This window comes from Monodelphis domestica, chromosome 3 (assembly GCF_027887165.1).
Source record: "Monodelphis domestica isolate mMonDom1 chromosome 3, mMonDom1.pri, whole genome shotgun sequence".
In the NCBI taxonomy this organism is placed as follows: Eukaryota; Metazoa; Chordata; class Mammalia; order Didelphimorphia; family Didelphidae; genus Monodelphis; species Monodelphis domestica.
The window spans coordinates 457,257,465-457,276,938 of NC_077229.1; the positions used below are offsets into that span (position 1 = coordinate 457,257,465).

Genomic DNA, 19,474 nt, shown 5'->3' on the forward strand with positions numbered 1-19,474 from the left:
GAGAAACCCATTATCCTGGAATTTGAAGCTTTTTTATAGAAATACATATCCCATTCAGAGACACCACCTCCTTATTAGCTAGTCATTCATTTCCCAAATCAATTCTACTGTTGTAGATCCCTTACCTGCAGCATGTGACAGGGAAGAAGACAACTTGTATGCCTGTGGTCTTCATTTTCTTGCCCAAGACTTCTTGATATATAAGAAGATATTATCCTCCCTTATTATCACTGGGGTAGTCATTCTCACCCTTCCAGTACTTTCTTATATTTCTAGAACCTTGAGAAAGAGAATCCCTCTCTTTAACTGACCGATTTTCTGTCTTCCTCATTCCTCTTTGGCAATTGGAAAGGATTATTTAAGTTGCTAGAGGCTGCTTCATGTAAACTCTAGGAGAAGAAGAGAGGGCAAGTCATATTCTCTCCCTGGTTTTACTTTATACATAGGAGAGGAAGATTGGTGATCTCCAATATTTATTTATTGAAGTACCTAAACTACAATAATCTTCCTGGTGGGCAGTTTATTTTCACTGTGAATACTGAAAGGTCAAATGAATGATTAACTAAACTGAAATTTACAGAGAAAAAATCACTGGGTTCAGAATCAGAAGACCCAGGCTTATTAGTGGAAGTAACTTCACAGTTCTGTCTCACTTTCCTCATTGGTAAAAAGAAGAGGTTTGACTGTACAGAGGTTCTCAGAAGAATGATCTAGGGACCCCAGGGGTTTTACAGGGAATCCATAAGGTCAAAACTATTTTCAAAATAATACTAATAAGTTTTATTTTCTAATAGGGTAAATATGAAAAGATATATTCAGTGATCTACTAGTAAATGTTTAACACCTGACTTTCCAAAGATAACATGTACATAAAATACACTTTAAAGCTTAATCTGTAGTATTAACTTTTTCTCCTCCACTTCCTTAAGTCTATAGACAGTTAACAAAACAATCATAATTCCTGAATCGTAGATGTTCATGCTGAAAATGTAACAATCTAGCTTTCCAGGGCCCTTTTCAGCAGACCACTGAATATAATCTATATAAACAAAGACTCTTTAGGGCATCTTCAATAATTTTTAAAGGGTAAAAGTGCCTTGAGATAAAAAATTTGGAGAACTATAAGATTAGGTGATTTCTAAAGTCTCAACTCAAAAATCCTCTATTTTATAAATTATAGGATTTTAGTTTGAGATTTAAACATTTATGGTGTTGGAAGCGAGGTTCTTTGTTAAGGGGAGCCAGTCATGTGAAAATATTGATGAGGAGGAGCCAACGAGGTAGAAAAGTGTAATAAATATTGGTGTACATATATTTTTGTTGCTTTAAGCACTTAAATCACCTTTCTGTATATTGACCTTTTCAATTTCTCCTTTAAAATTTCTTTAAAAGTATTCTCTCTACATTCTTAAGTAATTTGGAAACAAGCCCTTTATATTTATTTCCCTTTGGTTATATTTGTAGCCTTTGACTTTTTTAAAGTAAAAATTAAAATCCCATGATCAATTTTATTATGTCTTACAAATCTGTAAAAACTGTTGCAGTCTGTCCTTGCTCCTTGCATTAATATACAGCAAAGATCTCCTCAAGCTTTTTCTGTCAGTTAGCAAATCCTCACAGGGAATTCATTTTCCCCTAACCCATATCTACCTCAAGTACTTTAGCACTTGAGTTAATTAAAGATCAAGGCTTGCCAGTTTCACAGCTGTTGACTTAACATCTTTTCTTTTTTTGAACGTAAAGTTATCCAGGCATTTCCATCCTAAACATTATGTAATGCAGCTCTTGGAGGCTTCTGGGCTCCGAGACGCTTCCCCCAGTCTTTGTTTAGGAAGGAAATAGAGTGTAATGAATTAAGCAAAGAACTGAGAGCCAGGATGCTAGTGTGACCTTGGGCTAGCCACAGTCTATTGCTTATTTAGTTACCATAAAGTGCACCCAGGAACATGGAGGGTAGTTTGTAGGTCGGCCACTATTTCCAGACTGTGAAAATGAATAGTTTCCGCCAAAGCACTTTGAGATCTTTATTTGAAAGCCATTAAGCAATGTCAAAACAGGGATTTTTCCCAAAAGCAGTTCCGGTCACGTTCCTCTCCCACGTCCTCAGGTAATGCATTTCCCAGTCCTTTTTCATTTGACTGAAGCATTTGAAAGAGAACTGGTTGGTCTCCCCTGGGTGCCTGGTCTTCCCTGTTTGCACGGTGCATTCCAGCTCAGAGGCTGCTTGTCATTGGTGGAATGGGCTCTCAATCACATGGCACTAGGGAGCGCTCCCAGGTTCTCCTCTGTTTGTTTTCACGGATTAACAGATGTGTTTGGGTTGAAGAAACGGATTCATTTCTTGATGGAAAGAAAAACCTCTTTCCGCCTTTCACTCATTTTTTTATCTGTAGGATTTTCCCTGACGGCAGATCAAATGTTTGCAAGCATGAACATCAGGTAAGTGCCTTTCCATCTCTTCATGTCCTGCCCACCCGGTCTGAGGGGGACTGCCTGTGTGAAATTAGAGTTCTGCAATTACTTTGTATCTCTGCACAGCATAGATTCCATTTTAATTACAGTTCAAAACAGTCATCCTAAGAAGTGTTGAACTCGGGACATTTCTGAATCTTGAGACAAAGTCTAACCCTAACCATGCCTGGAGTAAGATCTTGTTCTGCGATTAGAAATATTCCTGCAACACAAAATGTGTGTGCGTTTGTTTATATGTTTTTTAAAAATGACAACACCTAAGTCCACACATATTCTCTATATTTCTTTTATACATAAATTCTTTTTAAACTGCTCCCCTTAGAGTATATTAGAAGAGACAGATGAAAATGCTATCTTATATTTTCATTGTCTTTTTGGGAGTTTTCTTTTTCTTTTGTATCATATGGGAAAATGGAGACAGAAACCATGGAATGGACCCATAAAGAGAGATTCACTGTTAGAGCACCGGTTCCCAAAAACTAAATAGCAAAATTAGGTTACTTAATTTATGTCTCCCAATTGCCAATAACATTTCAGCTTTCCAGAATTTATATCATCTGAGCATTCCAGGCAATAAGAGGCATATGGCAAGCTGTCTAAACTTGTATCAAAAGAACTCTGAATCAATAAATGACAGGAAGAAAAAAACTACAACAGATTTTAATTCAGGTTTTTTTAGTACTGCATTATGTCCAAATCAACTAGTACTCTGCTTCAGGTTAATATCAGGCACTCCTTGAAGGTGCAGTTATATGTTATTGACTGTGAATTGTGCTAAAAAAATTAAGACTAAGCAACTAACCAAATCCTAAATCTATTTTTTAAAAGATAGATTCATAGAAGTTTGCAGCCAAAAGAAATCTAAACAGTCATAGCATTCTAGAGCATGAAAGATCTTAGAGATTGGTTATTCCAATCCCCTTCTTTTACAGATCAAGGAATTAAGACCTAGAAAATGATGAATGCTTATATGTGAATTTATACAGCTAAGTGAAATTTATGTGGATTTAGTTTGAATAAAAGTAGTTAATACTGGGTTTGTCTATCTGTGTGCATATATGTGTAGGTATGTATATGTATACTCTCTGTATTTATCTTAAAGATCTTGACCAAATATGTGTACAGCATACTTGATCTCTTTATATATTTGTTCTGTATGGGTCTAGACCCATGACATACACAAGTCTGCACAATAGAAATACATCCATGCCATCATTGTATGTATTTGTGAATGTATCTGGTCCAGATTTATGATTTAAACCTTAGGAAGAGTTCCCAGATGTGGAAACTCCCTCTATAGATGCAGTTGGCAGCTCATTTTTATCTTCTAGTTTTAGAGACTTTCTTGGAGCCTTAAGAGGTTAGGCGACTTTCACATGGCTACCATTTGTCAGAGGAGAGAGTTGATCTGAAAGTCTTCCTGATTCTAACTTTGCCCTTCTGTTTGTAGCACCAGGCTGCTTCGCATTATGTAAATATTCTATAAAAATTTGTGTCTGAAAGCAAAGATATTTTTCAGTTCTATTTGTGTGATGATTGCCATTTTAATTCCTTAGAGAAGGATGATAGGGTTGAAAGAAAGTTGAAGGCAGATTAAAGTTTTGAGATTTAAAAGGCTCAGATCTTCTTTATAAATCAGGAAGAGTGCTAAATTATTAGAGGACATTTTTCAAATTCAAAATGTTTATTTATTTGTTGGTTTAAAAACCATTACCTTGCATCTTGGAATCAATACTGTGTATTGGTTCTAAAGCAGAAGAGTGGTAAGGGCTAGGAAATGGAGGTTAAGTGACTTACCCAGGATCAGTCACTAGGAAGTGTCTGAAGCTGGATTTGAACCTGGGATCTCCCTTCTTGAGGGCTGGTTCTCAATCCACAGAGCCACCTAGCTGCCCCCTCAGAGAGCTAATTTAGATGTTTTTAGGGCCTACAGAGTGAATAGCAATGAACCAAATAAAAATCAATTTGGCCTTTGCACATGGATTTTATGATCTACCTGTTTCAAACTGATTATTTAGATGCTGGTCACAGCTGTACTCTAATCATCTTTCTGAGGAAATTCTGGAAACCTGGCCCTAGATTCTTGGTCTGGATAATGCCCAGGAATGCATACTCCCCAAGTAAAGTGACCTTGGTAGCTAAGAACTCTGTGGTCCCTTAGAAGCGATGGAGTCTGATCCTAACATAATTTCTACGCATTTCTGGTTCAGGTTTAGTCATCCTACCTTAGGTTTCTCCTCCCAGTTCTGTAACTGGTTACCTTTCCGTAAGCTGAGTGCTCTCTTAACCTGAAATCAATGAGCTCTTTTAAAAAAAATATTGAAAAATACAAGAAGCGAGACAGATACAGTATGTTTAAACACTCTAATAACTTACCCTGCCACTTACTACCAAAGTCCAATCATCACCTAATTTAATTTAAGGATTTTCCTACTTTGATTTTTTTGTTGCCATTTCATTAAGAAACATAAATGGCTATTACATTTAATTCAAATTGTGAATTTTTAGAAAATGTAGCAGTCCACACCTAGCTATGGACAAGGGAGACAGTTAGAATGCACAGAATGGCTTAGAAGAGAGCATGCTCAGTCTTGCACATGGCTAGTAAAGCCTCTGACCCTTGATCCCAGCTTCCCCCAGGTTAGGCACAAAATCAGGTTTCTTTGTGTTCACCTGGCTAAGATAAACCACACCTATATCTTGTCGTAATTTATAATTACCCAATGGCAATACACTATGTAATTCATCAATATGTATTGGGTACATTTGCATGTCAAAGACATTAAAAGCAGCCACAGCAGTCACCTCTCTCTCTTGGATCCTACCTCTCACCTATGTCTGTCTTTGCTGGAGCTTGGCCTCTGGCCAAGCTCCATCTTTAATTCCTTTCCTTCTCTATCTCTTTCACCTGGGACCTGGCCTTTGGCCAGGCGCCTTTCTTTTCCAATGCTAATACCTAGCTCTTTCTAATTCATTCCATTACTTGCACCCTATTCTCTCAGCCGTAAGGTTGCACACTGCTAGATGTTTGGCAACTGGCTTAAAGAACCTAGGCTAATTCTCTCAGCTAAGTTCTCTGTCATGTCTCCGACCTGTATGGTATTAATTTTGGATAACTGGATGGTTCATGCCTTTGTGTGGTCCAGAGATCAGAGTTCTGCTGTGGCTCCATTGTAATCAATACGGCCTGGTTTCTGACTCATTTCTGCCATCTCCTACCTGGCTCCGTCATGCCCCCCACAGAATCCAATCTACTATCCTTTCTTTCTCTCTCTCTCTCCTTGAGGCATTCGGAGAGACTGCCTCAGAAAAGAATTTATAAACCTTCAGGCTTTTTTGCAATTAAAATAATACACTTGAAACTGATTTTGAGAAGCAAAACCTAGATTAAGGCACTAAGTTGATGGAACATGATCTGGAGTTAGGAAACCAAGTCATTTTGGCCATGAGTCCTTGCAGGGATTGTAGAGATAGTGCTGGGCTATGGCTGGGATCTCTCTTGTCCTTCTTTGTCCCTATCCTGATCTATTCTAGATATTCCTTTGAATGGGCCTGAGATGTTATAAATAGATAATTTAGATTGTCTACAGAATGTTAGTTCCAGCTGTACAACATCCCTATAGAATGGAGGACTTTCTAGTATTGGGGAGAGTATCCACCATTGTTAGTTATCAGAGAATAACATTATTGGGGATAAATATCTGACTGTTAATATTTTTTATTAAATATAATGATTATGATAATCAATTTTTCTTAAAATTTTTATTTATTTGGGTTTATATTGTTATGGCTTTATTTTGTAGGTTTTAGATTACACTTTGCATTTATAGTTTTAAAAGTCTGTCTTTTTTTTTTCATCCCTTACCTTCTGCCTTAGAACCAATATTGGTTCTAAGGCAGAAGAGCAGTAAGGACTAAGCAATGGGGGTTAAGTGACTTGCCCAGGGTCACACAGTGTGGAAGTGTCTGAGGTCAAATTTGAACCCAGGACCTCCTGTCTCTGAACCTGGCTCTCAATCCACTGAACCACATGACTGCCCCACAAAAATCTGTCGTTTTAAAATTAAGAGTATAATATTTTATATTTCATAATTAAGATAAAATGTAACTATTATCTTGTAAATAGAATCACAGAATACTCCTTTTTAAAAAAAGGATAACATTTGAAAAGGGTTTTCATATGATTCTGTAGTATGTTTAAATATGCATGCATTTTTCATTCATTCATTCATACATGTATTCATCTCTACAAACAACTAGGAAAAATTCCCAGAGCCTTTGTGTTGAGTGGGCCTAAAATTGTCTTAACTTGCCTCCGGTTGGAAATCATAAGTTTCCCTAAGCCAGGAGAGAATTCTTTTGCTCCCCTTTTAAAACCTCTCTATGGGGGAAAACCATCCTTGGCTCAAAAATAGGAAAGCAGCCCTGACGGCCTTCAAAGGTAACCCATAACCTTCAGAGCCACTTTAGAAACCTGTCAGAATGGAAATTATTGTGCGTGGGAGAAGCCCCAGGTAGGCCAGCCTGCGCTCGGAGTGATGGCTTGTCCAGCAATATCTTATTCTAGTCCAGGAGAGGGAGATAATCTTCCTTGAGCATATCTTCTTGAAAAGCTCTCTTTTATATGAAGAACTCCTGGTTTTTATGACTACTTTCTAACTAGAGAGTCAGACTGAGGAAATGGCAAAGCAATTTTTTTTTTTGCATACTATACTCCATTTTTGCTTTTTCTGGCTTACTCAAATTCTTCTCTCTCAAATTTAGATGTCATTGTCTCGCACAAACCTATGACTTGTGCCATCTATTATCAGATGGACATATTTAATAGATATCTCTGACAATTTTTTCTAGCTGTTAACAATATTTTTGTGATCAAAATAACCTCAAAATGACAAACTGACAAAATAAAAATTACAATTGTATTAATTTAATCCCAAATTGGCCTCTGCTATGAACGTGTATGTTTAAATGTTGACAGTTGTTCTCCATATTAATAAGGATTATTCTGGGTGAACACATTGCCCCGTATTAAATTCAATCAACCAAGCATTCATTTAAGGGCCTACTACGTTCTTTGCACACTGCTAGATGTTGCAGAAAAAAAGGACAAAAGATGAAAACATTCCCTGGCCACTAAGAGCTTTCAATCTCCTGGGGGGGGGGGGGGAGGGGAGGCAGAAAAATGTGCACATGAATGAATAAGTAAATTAATACAAAATAAATACAAGGTAATTTTTGTTGGGGAGAGGGGAATGAGGTGACACTACACCTGGTGAGGATCCAGCCCAATAACCAATCCACTTGCTGAAAGGAAAAACCTTTGAGCTTTAGTCTGGATTATTGAGTCAAAACTCAGGAATAGAAAATTGAAAGGAGTTTTTTATTTTAAATGCCAAGATTGAAAATATCTTAACAGGAGCCAGAAAGATTTAAAAAAGGGGTGGGCTCTAAGATTCTAGAAAGTAAGGGAAAGGAATATATTTCTGTAGCATCTACCATGTGCCAGGAATTGTGCTAAGTGCTTTATAAATATTATTTCAGTTGATCTTCACAAAGCCCTTCCAGATCTTATTCCCATTTCACAGTTGAGGAAGATGAGAGAGGCAGAAGTTAAGTGACTTGCACAGGGTTATGCAGCTAGTATGTATCTGAGGTTGGATTTGAAATTGGGTCTTCCTGAATCTAAACCCAGAGCTCTCTCTAATCACAGTGCCACCTTGCTGCCAAGGGGAGAGGAAGCTGATGGGCTGAGATGGCCAGGAACAAGGCTGTCACATCAAAGAAAAAGGAAACGATAGTACTTTTGTTCTCTGCTGTGATCAGAATAAATCTGGAGTTTGGTGTTTCATTTCAGGCACCAAGTGAATAAAGCTGGAGAACATCCAAAGGAGAAATTGAATGGCGAAGGGCCTCCCGTCCAGAATCCTTAAGGATGGTTAGTTTGGAGAAGAGGTGACTCAGGAGAGAGTCTTATCTTGTGGAAGACGTAAGCCATCCAGCTTTAAGAGCAATGGTTAAAAGTTGCAAAGAAGCAAGTTTAGGCTCCATCAGGAAAAATTTTCTAACACTGAAGATTATCCAAAAGTGGAGTGACCAGCTGTGGGAGGTCATGGGTGTCTTTTCCCCAGAGACCTATGAGCAGGTAGAAGGGATTCTTATTTCAGGAATGGGTTGAACTAGATGGCCACCAAGTTCCCTTCCAACTCTGGAATTCTGTGAGTTTGTGATTTCATCATGAGTTAAATCAGTCAACAAGTACTCTTTAATCACTTTGTATTTCAAGTCAAGATTCTCTTCCTTCCTTCCTTCCTTCCTTCCTTCCTTCCTTCCTTCCTTCCTTCCTTCCTTCCTTCCTTCCTTCCTTCCTTCCTTCCTTCCTTCCTTCCTTCCTTCCTTCCTTCCTTCCTTCCTTCCTTCCTTCCTTCCTTCCTTCCTTCCTTCCTTCCTTCCTTCCTTCCTTCCTTCCTTCCTTCCTCCCTCCCTCCCTCCCTCCCTCCCTCCCTCCCTCCCTCCCTCCCTCCCTCCCTTCCTTCCTTCCTTCCTTCCTTCCTTCCTTCCTTCCTTCCTTCCTTCCTTCCTTCCTTCCTTCCTTCCTGACTTCCTTCCTTCCTTCCTTCTTTCTCTCCCTCCCTTCCTATTTTCTTTCTTGATCATCTACTTCATGGCTAATAATTTTGGAGCAACTTTTGTGCTCATTCTCTTTGGTTATTTTCTAAGGTCTACTCATATCTACCATACATCTTATTGTCTCCCTTTGAGTCACTCCTAATTTTGAGTCTTCAGAGATCCTGGTGTTTCTTGAAGTCATAAGGATGGTATTGATATCTAAAAGACATCACTGAAAGCCTTGCACAGTTTCCTCAGTGCAATCCAACCCACTCTCTTCTCATTCAAGGCTGGGCTCAGTTTAGCATTTTAACTTTTATTTGTTTATTTTTTTAAGATGGGATCTTCCTGTCCTGCACAATCTGGAAGTATGGAGATCACCCATGGGTCCGATACCAGTACCTATCAGTTCAGAAGCTTTAACATGCACTGTTTTTCTTTTCTGAGTTGCTTTGTCCCTCCTCGTGGCGACCGGATCACCCTCTGCTCTTGGGGTTTACCATATTGATGCCAAACTTTTGCATATACCTCATTGGCTTTAGCCCTACTGCAGCTCAGAATTCCCCAATTTAAGTGATTTATCAGTATAGCCCAGTACCAGGTACAGCAGGTGTATGCCACCATGCCTGGCTCTGCTTTAGTTATCTATATACCATTTCTGGCTAAGCTCTTGAGTATATTCATTCAACTGCCTAGAATAGTCTGAAAAATAGACATTCTTCATCCCTTTGGTTTTCCCTATGGTTTAATATACTAATAAAAAATCATATGTATTTACTAAAGTAGGACTTATACTAAATAACCCATGCTTTGCCTAGTTACAGCTGGGCATCATAGGAGAGAATGCTGGGCCTGGAGTTAGGAAGACTCATCTTCAGTTCATATATGGCCTCAGATACTTATTGGCTTCATGACCCTGGGCAAGTCACTTATCCCTATTTGCCTCAGCTTCCTCATCTGTAGAATGAACTGGAGAAGGAAATGACAGGCCACTCCAGTTCCTTTGCCAAGAAAACCCCAAGATAGAGTCATAAAGAGTTGGACATGACTGAACAACAACAATTACATATATTCAAATATAATATTCCTTTGAAATATTAAAACAAATATTTTAATTAAAATAAAGTATGTGCAAGAGAAACAGTATGGCATGGTGGATAAAGTAGGTAGAAGTCAGAAAGATTTGCATTCAAATGTTATATCTAATTTATGATAGCTGTTATCCTCATAACCAAAAAATATTTATTTATCAGTATTAGCTACTCAGATTGCTAATGGGAAATTGTCAGTGGTTTTACTGATACAAAGCTACTCCTTCACATTCATCATTTATACTAATATTTTTCATTAGATGTACACTTGGAACCTTGGAGAGAGCCTCAAGTACACAGACATTCCTTATGTGGTGTTGCTTTAGAAATCACTTACTTAGCAGTCTGTCTTTATTTTTTTAACTACTGATGATGCTTAAAGTTTCACTCAGCCTCTATTCCAATTGTTGCAGATCCTGAATTAAATATAAAATAATGGAGTTTTTTTTTTAAGGTACGTATATGTGTGATGATGGAGGAGGAAATCTTTTCCCTGAGAGCACTCTTTCTTGTCTTCAATTTTCTTCCCCTTCCCTTCTCTTAGATACTTACTCCTTATTCTTTTATCTCTCTCATTCAAATGTCTGTTTCTCCCTCTCTTTTCCTGCCTATTTCCTGCCTTTTCTTCCTTCTCTGATTCCCCTATCTTCCCCCCCCCCTTTCTCAGTAAAGTTCTATCTTCATCAGAAGGGAAAGAGGCAATGAGGCAATGATAGTTAGAGTGAGAAAAGCAATGGACTTGGAATCTAAAGATATAGGTTCAAGCTCCAGCTATGCCATTTACTTGTCATGGGAACTTGGTTAAATCTTTTTTTTTGTCTCTTTGGACCTCAGTATATTTAGCTATAAAATGAGGGTGAGGGGAGGACAAATTGGATTACATAATATTTTTGTTTCAAGAGAATTTTAAGAGAAAAAAATGTTTTTATTTGAAAACTTTAACAATTTAAAAAGTTTTTAGAGAAAAAGATGAGGATAGAAATGAGCAGAACCAATTAATTCATTGAAAAATATCTTTTGACATATTCAGTATTCCATGCTCATGGACAGCCTCATTTCCTGGCCTCTGCAAATGAATAAGGGGAGTTATCTTCTCCCATTTATTCATTGAGGACCTGCTTGTTCTTTGTAATTTTGTAAAATGGCCATACTTGATGTACATCTCCACCAATAATGCAGGAGTGTGCCTATCTTTGCATAACCCTTCCAATATTGACCATTTCCATCTATTGTCATCTTGACCAGTTTGGTAAAGCTTTAGGGTTGATTTAACTTAATTTAGCTTATTATTAGTGACTTGCAATATTCTCTTATATGGTTGGTAATAGTTTGTGATTTTTAAAAATTTAAACATTTGGTCATACATTTTGACCAATTATCTAATGAGGAGGGTAAGTTGGTTAATTTTACTGGGCTTCAGTTTTCCTCATCTATAGAATGAAGAATTTGGATTAAATGACCCATGAGATCAGAGCTCTAAACCTATATGTGTGGTCTGGGTGGTAGAAAACCTCTTATTTTAATATTTGAAGGTTCCAGTGCACCCCTTCAATTGTATGCCTTTTGTCTCCATTTTTCTGATGTCCATGAGTAGAATTCAAATAATGAAGTTTTAAAATTATATTTTATTTTCCTGAATTACATGTAAATACAATTTTTAAACATTCATTAAAAAAAATTTGAGTTCCAAATTCTCTCCCTCTTTCCCACTCACCTTTCCTCCTTTTCCACCCCTTTCCCCTCCTTGAGAAGGTAAGCAACTGATATAGATCTTACATGTGCAGTCATATCAGACTTCTTAATAGGTTAATGTAATTTAGTACATTATGTTAGTAAATTATGTTAAAGTTCTTTATAAAGCACCTCCTTGTGCCAAAGATTTAGTTAAGAATTAAGTCAAATGGTGAATATATATGATATAGTAAGTACCTGTCTCTCATTACCATAACATAGACCAGTTAATGTAAGTTTTGTTTTTTTATTCCCCGGAAATTTTACCACAGGCATAATATAAACTTTGGGCTTAACTGAGGGGAACTTTCTGTAGGACTATAATTAATACAAGAATCTGACTTCTTGCCACCTAAAGATTTAAAAGCAGAAAAATCTGGCTTTCAAATTTTCCGAAGAACTGAGGTAGAGAAATTTCTTTAGCATCAAAAAAAATGTTAATTCCTGAGTACTTTTGGTCTGGTTTTAAACAGTGTTAAGAATGGGGATTGTGCTCATAAATTATTATTCTTTTTGAAACCCTTGCTTTTCATCTAGAATCAATACTGTGTTTTGGTTCCAGGGCAGAAAAGTGGTAAGGGCTAGGCAATGGGGGTTAAGTGACTTGTTCAGGGCCTCACAGTTAAGAGTATCTGAGGTCAGATTTGAACCCAGGTTCTCCCAGCTCTAGGCCTGGCTCTCAATCCACTGAGCCACCTAGCAGCCCCCAGTTAATGAATTGTGGATCTATGATTCAGAATAGACAATTCACAATAGAAGGAACATATATAAACAAAGGAATGGGACATAAATTCCTCAAGCATATAGAATGAACCAAACAGCTTCTTTTTGTTGTTGATGTCTCTGGATTTCAGCTTTTGTAAAAAACTAAATTCAGATCTGCCTTTGAAACTGTAATATTGTTTACAAAGGAACTAGAGCTATTCAAAGAGGACCTTATGATGAAACCTCTCTTACTTGCAGTTAATAAGATGGATTTCCCAAATGTAAAAGACAAATTCAGTGAACTTGTGGACCAACTACAGAATCCTAAAGATTTTTACCTTCTCTTTGAAAGAGATGAAATTTGGGGGCAGCTGGGTAGCTCAGTGGAGTGAGAGCCAGGCCTAGAGATGGGAGGTTCAAATCTGGCCTCAGATACTTCCCAGCTGTGTGACCCTGGGCAAGTCACTTAACCTTAGCCTAGCCCTTTACCACTCTTCTGCCTTGGATCCAATACACAGTATTGATTCCAAGATGGAAAGTAAGGGTTAAAAAAAAAAACAGAAAAAGATGAACTTCCAGGGAAAAACATGGAGTTTCAACATATCATCCCAATATCTGCACAAACAGGAGAAGGAACTGAAAAACTAAAGAACTGTCTAAGAATCTTTCTAGATGAACAATCCAATCAGGAAAAGGAAAAGTTCTCTGAAAAACAATTGCTTAATTTATGGAATTCAAATTTGTCATATAGTGATCTGTCATTGAAATATATGAAAGTGGAAATAACTGAATGTCATTAAAATATTATACTCAATTAATTTAGATTAAATGGAAGATTTCTTCCCACTCAAAAAAAAATCTATGATTCTCTGTGATAGACATCAATGGAATAGAAATGTTGAGATTATTTAAAATTAATACTAAGTGATGAATATATCTTTGTTAATATTAGGAACCTCTTAATAATTGGGCTTCTGTTCAGATATGAAAGGCATCCTGGTGTATTAAAGATACAGAGTCCAGAAGACTCTGGTCCAAATCCTGCCTTGAACATTCATCCACTTGCTTTTTGACCCCGAGTAAATCATTTAATGTCTCAGTGCCCTAGAAAACTCTCTAACGTCATGAATTTCTGAGAAGATAATGACTTTTGTTGGCAAACGGATTTTCCTCCTCTGAGAGTTTCACATTAAAGAAATCACAGAGCAGTTTTTATCCCTCTAGTGTTCAGATATGGTGAGAACTAGACGATATTTGAGATTCTATAAGTTTGGGTATCCTAAATTCTCAGCCAATAGTCAAAAAGGAAGCATATATATATATATATAATTCTGGTCTAGTGTACTGTTAAGAGTCAATAATATCATCTTTGTGTGGCAAAGTAATACAATGATGGCATTTGTCTTTTGTCCTCATAGCGCTGTTTCTTTGGCAGATCGGTGGCGTGATGGAGATGCGAAGTCAGCCCCCAGTTTTAAATTAAAGCCAACTCCACAGGTATGGATGTGTCAGGAAATGATGCCTTTTCTTGAGTGAAACGTGATAAATTTCAGTTTTATTGTTAAAAGCAACTAATTACTCAGTTTTAGTGATTGTTGAGTTCTCAGTGTGAAATTCAGCGTGACTTTTCTCCCACTGCAGACCATTGGCAAAATAGATTAAAGCCAGACAAAGGGGCAGACCCTAGAAATCAGCAAATCCTACCTTTTTATATTATTGATGAGATCACTGAGCTCAAAGAATTTAAGTGTCAGAGGTAGGATTTGAACCTGTGCTCAATCTACTATGCCGTATTGTCTGGCACCAGAGTAAAAAATGTACTACTTAACACAGTTCCCAAGTATAGGGAATGGGGCTCATACCTTCCTTTGTGATCTCCTTGAACTATTGTAATCCACTCTGCTTAGAACTACCCAGGAAACCAGTAGAAGGTTTTAAGTGACCCAAAGTATGGCTGTCAGCTTTCTGGTACTTATTGAGCATGTTCTAAGCTTTACTTTCCATCTGCTGGCTTTGGAATTCAGGCTGGTGTTTCTTGGATTTTTTGTTACTTTCTGAATAACTTTTATTTTTTCAAGACCAATGTTCCTAACTTATACCAGTGTGATGGAGCTCAATCTATTGACTTTCAGGGAGTAATTAAGTGCTCCATTTAAAAGTTGACGTACTAAGGAACTAGGTTGGCTCCATTTATTTTGCAGAAGAATTTTCCAGCCACTGAATTCTGTAATCACCTATATTTTATGCCATCATGTTAGTGGTGCTTTCAGGAATACTCTTTCCTTCTATTTGGTTTCAATGGTTAAATCACCAAATATTAGTAACTATTTGTCCTTCTTGACTCTAAAATTATCTTTATTTTTCTATACTTTGTTATTGTATCTCTCAGACACCCTAAAACTGTCCTGCAAGATTGAATAGCTAATCATTTTAGATCTGATTTGTGAAACTTAATAGCCACAAACATTTTTGTTCTTAAAGCCCTTATATTTTCATTTGTGGGAGCTGTCTATTTAAGAGAGGAAGGTCTTCTTTTAGACATGGAAAGCACTGTTTATGAGATGAGACATTTTAAAAGGGAAAAAACCAAAATGAAACATTTTATCCCAAGGCCCTTGGGCAATGAAAGGTAACTAATTTTTTGCTATGGTTGTGATTTTTTTTTAAATTTTTCATATAAAATAATTTTGATTTTGGAATTTGAGCTTTAAGTTGCAAAAATAATAATAGCTAAAGTTCCTCTAGTACTTACTTTTTGCCTGGCATTATGCAAAGCACTTTGCAATTAGAGTCTCATTTTTATCCTTATAACAATCCTCAGAGATAGATGCTATCATCAACTGCATTTTAATGAGAGGAAACTGAGGCAAACAGAGGTTCAGTGACTTATTTAGGGTCAGTCACATAGCTAGTGAGTATCTAAAGCTGAACACAGATTTTTCTGACTCCTGCAGATTCTCTGCACTATGACTTCATCTAGTCCCTTCTGGTAATTTAGTTTTCTTTGTAAATCAAGGAACTAGACTGACTATTAGATCCTTATGGCCTCTTCTATCTCTGATTTCAAACACTCAATTAACAAGAGTTTATTAAATGCCTACTATGTGCTAGGCACTGAACTTAGTGCTGGGGATACAAGCATAAAAAATGAAACAATATCCCAAAAGAGTCTATGTTCTAATGGGGGAGACAAAGATATATACAGCATTAATATAAAGTTAATAGATACAATATATACCCACGAGGTAAATACAAAGTAGTGTGGGATGAGGAAATATTGGGACTAGAAAAGCCTTCATGTAAAATATCATGCTTGAATTACATCTTTTTTTTTTAACTCTTACCTTCCATCTTAGAATCATTAGTATGTATTGGTTCTAAGGCAGGAGAATAAGGGCTAGGAATTGGGGGTAAAGTGACTTACCCAGGGTCACCCAGCTAGGAAGTGTCTGAGGGCAGATTTGAACCTAGGACCTTCTGTCTCTCAGCTTGGTTCTTAACCCACTGAGCCACCTACCTGCTCCCTAGAATTATATCTTAAAAGAGAAGGATTCTGTGAGGCAATGTAAGGAGTATATGCAAGGTTTGACATGTTGAATGAATTTTTTGGGGGAGAGGATGAGTTTGACTCCAAGCTCTCTTTTAGTCTCCTTCCTAAAAGCATGTATCTCTTCTATAGATAGACATTTCCTGACTCTGGTCTCCCAGAATTCAGTCTTTTTAGATGCCTTATGTTAAAATGAGACACTTGATCTTAGTACCTAGATATCAAGAATAATGAATTTAAATTGGAGACTCCCAAATGGCCTGATTCCTCTGGGGTGAATGGGTTGGCAGCTGACCCACAAAAGGCTTTATGATATTCTGGAGGCTTTTGGTTCAGGTGCTGTATCTCTAAAATGTATACCCCCTTCCCCAATTCTCCAAATGAGGTTACCTTTGGTTTGCAACACTTATTCTGGGTGTAAAAATCCTCCAAAATCCTTGTTATGGCTCTTTGGTTATCTAGGTCATCTAACATCCTTACAAGTGCTCTCTGAACTTTTTTATTTCTAAAGAACCTTTTTTTGTCATGGAGAATTAAGCTTGAGTTTTGGTTGTCTCTTTAAAAATTTTGCCTAATTAGGGCATCAACTACAATCTCATCAAAAAAGGAAATGGAGAGAGAGAACCTTGGAAGACCTTCAGCCCTAGCCATCTCATTCCCATTAATGTCTCAGTCAATGGAACTCCTTGCATTCTCTTCTGGGCTAAGAGAATAATAATTAAATTTAAAAATCAGCTTCTGTTGGATCTCACAGATAAAACATTTGGAAAAGAAGCAAGAGTAGATGTTGGCAATTCAAACTGCAGTGATGAAAATGCCATGTAAGTATGAAATCTCCCCATTAGGGGCATCAGCGTTTAGGAATTTTATTTATTCTCTTTTTCATAATATTTCCCCCCAATTAACATCCAAAAATAATTTTGAAGTCACTTTTTAAAGTTTTGAGTTCTGAATTCTTTCTCTTCTTCCATCTTCCCTTCCTCCCCTTCATTCTTCCTTCCTTGAGGTGGTAAGCAATCTGATATAGATTTTACATGTGCAATCATGTATGTCATGTAAAACAGTTTTCCATATTAATGGAAATTTTGTGGAAGAGATCTCAAACAAAAGAGGTAGAAAGAAAGTGTTCACAGTTCAGCATTGTGTACAATGTTCTTCTGGTTTTGTTCACTTCACTTTGCATCAGTTTATGTAAGTCTTTCCAGATTTTTCTGAAATCCTCCTGCTCATCACTTCTTACAGCCCAGTAGTATCCCCCATAATCATATACCACAACTTGTTCAGCCATTTCTCAATTGATGCATATTCCCTTAATTTCCAATTATTTGCCACCACAAAAAAAGAACTGCTATAAATGTTTTTATACAAATAGGTTCTTTTTCCATTATTTTTATCTTTTAGAAATGCAGACCTGATGGATCAAAGGATATTTTAGATCCTTTGATCATAGTGCCAAATTGCTCTAGGATTGTATTGTTGCTGCCATCTCTCCTAACCCATCATTAGCTAGTACGACAATGCTGAGAACTTTTGTAGTATTTGGTCAGTAATTTTAGAAAGGAGAAATAGGTTCCTTTGGGGATGGCCCTGAAATTTTTCCTCCAGGAACATAAGGTCTTAGTTTTAGAGCTGAAAAGATGATCTGATATCTAGTCTAGACCCATTCATTTTATTGAACACTAGTGAGATCAGTTCAGCCATTTTTCACTCGTTTTTGACTCTTTGTGATCCCATTTTGGGGCTTCCTTGGCAGAGATCCTGGAGCAGATTGCCATTTCCTTCTCCAGCTCATTTTATACATGAGAAAACTGAGTCAAACAGGGTTAAGTGATTTCCCTCCCTGGAGTCACCCAGCTAGTAAATTTGAATTCATAAAGGTGAGTCTTCCAGCCTTCAAGCCTCTATCTGCTGTACCACCTCATTGCCCTTATTTATAATTTACTTATATTCTATATTTTTTTCTTCTAAGTTAATTGTGTAGAAATTGAAATGCATTTTTCTCATAGGAACAATAACAATATTATAGTTGCTAGGTTCCTAGGAAAGACCCCCCCCCCCCAAGACATTTGATAAGTATTTGCTGAATTTGCATAATAATCCACAGGCAGGAAGGAGAACTGTGATTTTACTGGTATGAGGAATTCAACTGAAGAAACTTATTCCAACAATGAAGGTCAGCCCTTTCTCCACAACTTCTGGTCTTAGAGGCTAAGTGATTTGCCCAGGGTCACACAGTCAGTGTCAGAAGCAGGACTTGAACTCGGGTTTTTCTGGCTTCAAGTCCACCCTTTTATGCACTAAACGATGCTGCTTTTCAAATAGATAAAATGGGGAAAACTAAAGACTATTCATATTTTCTATCTGAAATCTTTGACTAAGCACCAACTTGAGACACTGGGAGCACCTTTTGCCCTTCAATCCCCAGTGCAGTCTTAGCAGAAGAAATAGCAATTCTTGATCATGGGCACTACATAAGATCCTTGAGGCAGTAGGGGGGGTTCCTGTGGCTTTGGTGACTGTAGGGAGTAGGTGAGAAAGGTCAAGCTATTTTGAAGAACAATACAGAGAAGTTAGGGTTTCCTTTTGTCCCCCCCAAGTGGTGGACATTCGTAGGTCAGGGATGGACCACATATATATACACATTACATCTAATAACACTAGCTCACGTTTCTTCAACATGCAACAATTTGCAAAGTTCTTTCCTCACAAAACCCTAGGAAGCTGGAGCAACTGAAGTGGCTCAGGGAATAGAGAGCCAGACTTGGAGTTGGGAGGACCTGGGTTCAAATTTGGCCTCACCTACTTTTCAGTTGTGTGATCCTGGGCAAGTCACAACTCTTATTCGTATTGATTCTTAGACAGAAAAGGAAGTTTAAAACAAATATAAAAAGCCCTGGGAAAATAATAAGGCCAAGTATCTTTATAATCCCCATTTAGTGACTTGACCAAGTTCATACACTTAGGAAGGTTGGGACTTGAACGTAAGTCTTCTGAATCAAAGTTCAGCCTTTTTTCTTCAACATCATACTATTTTTCCTTACATGGGCCCTGCCTATTTTTAGACAAGAATTCCTCTTTCAAATAGTCAGACTTCAGAAAGTCATTTAGAGTCATTCATAAAGCTGAGGATGATTAATTTTAACTTAAACGGAGTAAAATAAACAAACTGGGAATCAGTTCTCCAAGCTGCAGTTGGGAAACCTTTTCCAGAAAATCACTGTGAATGAACTCCTCTACCTTTCTTGGATTTTCAAAGACTGCCACATAAAAGATGTCTTACAAATGCCTTCTAATGGCTTCAGTGGTTTATTTTGCTTAGCTC

The 19,474-nt window shown here is 37.3% G+C and overlaps 1 protein-coding gene across 1 annotated transcript in view; it reads left to right on the forward strand.

The window, feature by feature from the left end:
* The first annotated feature begins 1,641 nt into the window (after nt 1-1,641).
* The window catches only part of LOC100015251 (V-type proton ATPase subunit S1), a 34,911-nt gene continuing 17,078 nt past the window's right edge, over nt 1,642-19,474 (forward strand). The window contains exons 1-3 of the mRNA XM_001369334.5: nt 1,642-2,439; nt 14,024-14,102; nt 16,732-16,973. Of these exons, the coding sequence (XP_001369371.4) occupies nt 2,111-2,439; nt 14,024-14,102; nt 16,732-16,973 (650 nt within the window). The 5' untranslated portion in view covers nt 1,642-2,110. The remainder of the gene's footprint in view (nt 2,440-14,023; nt 14,103-16,731; nt 16,974-19,474) is intronic.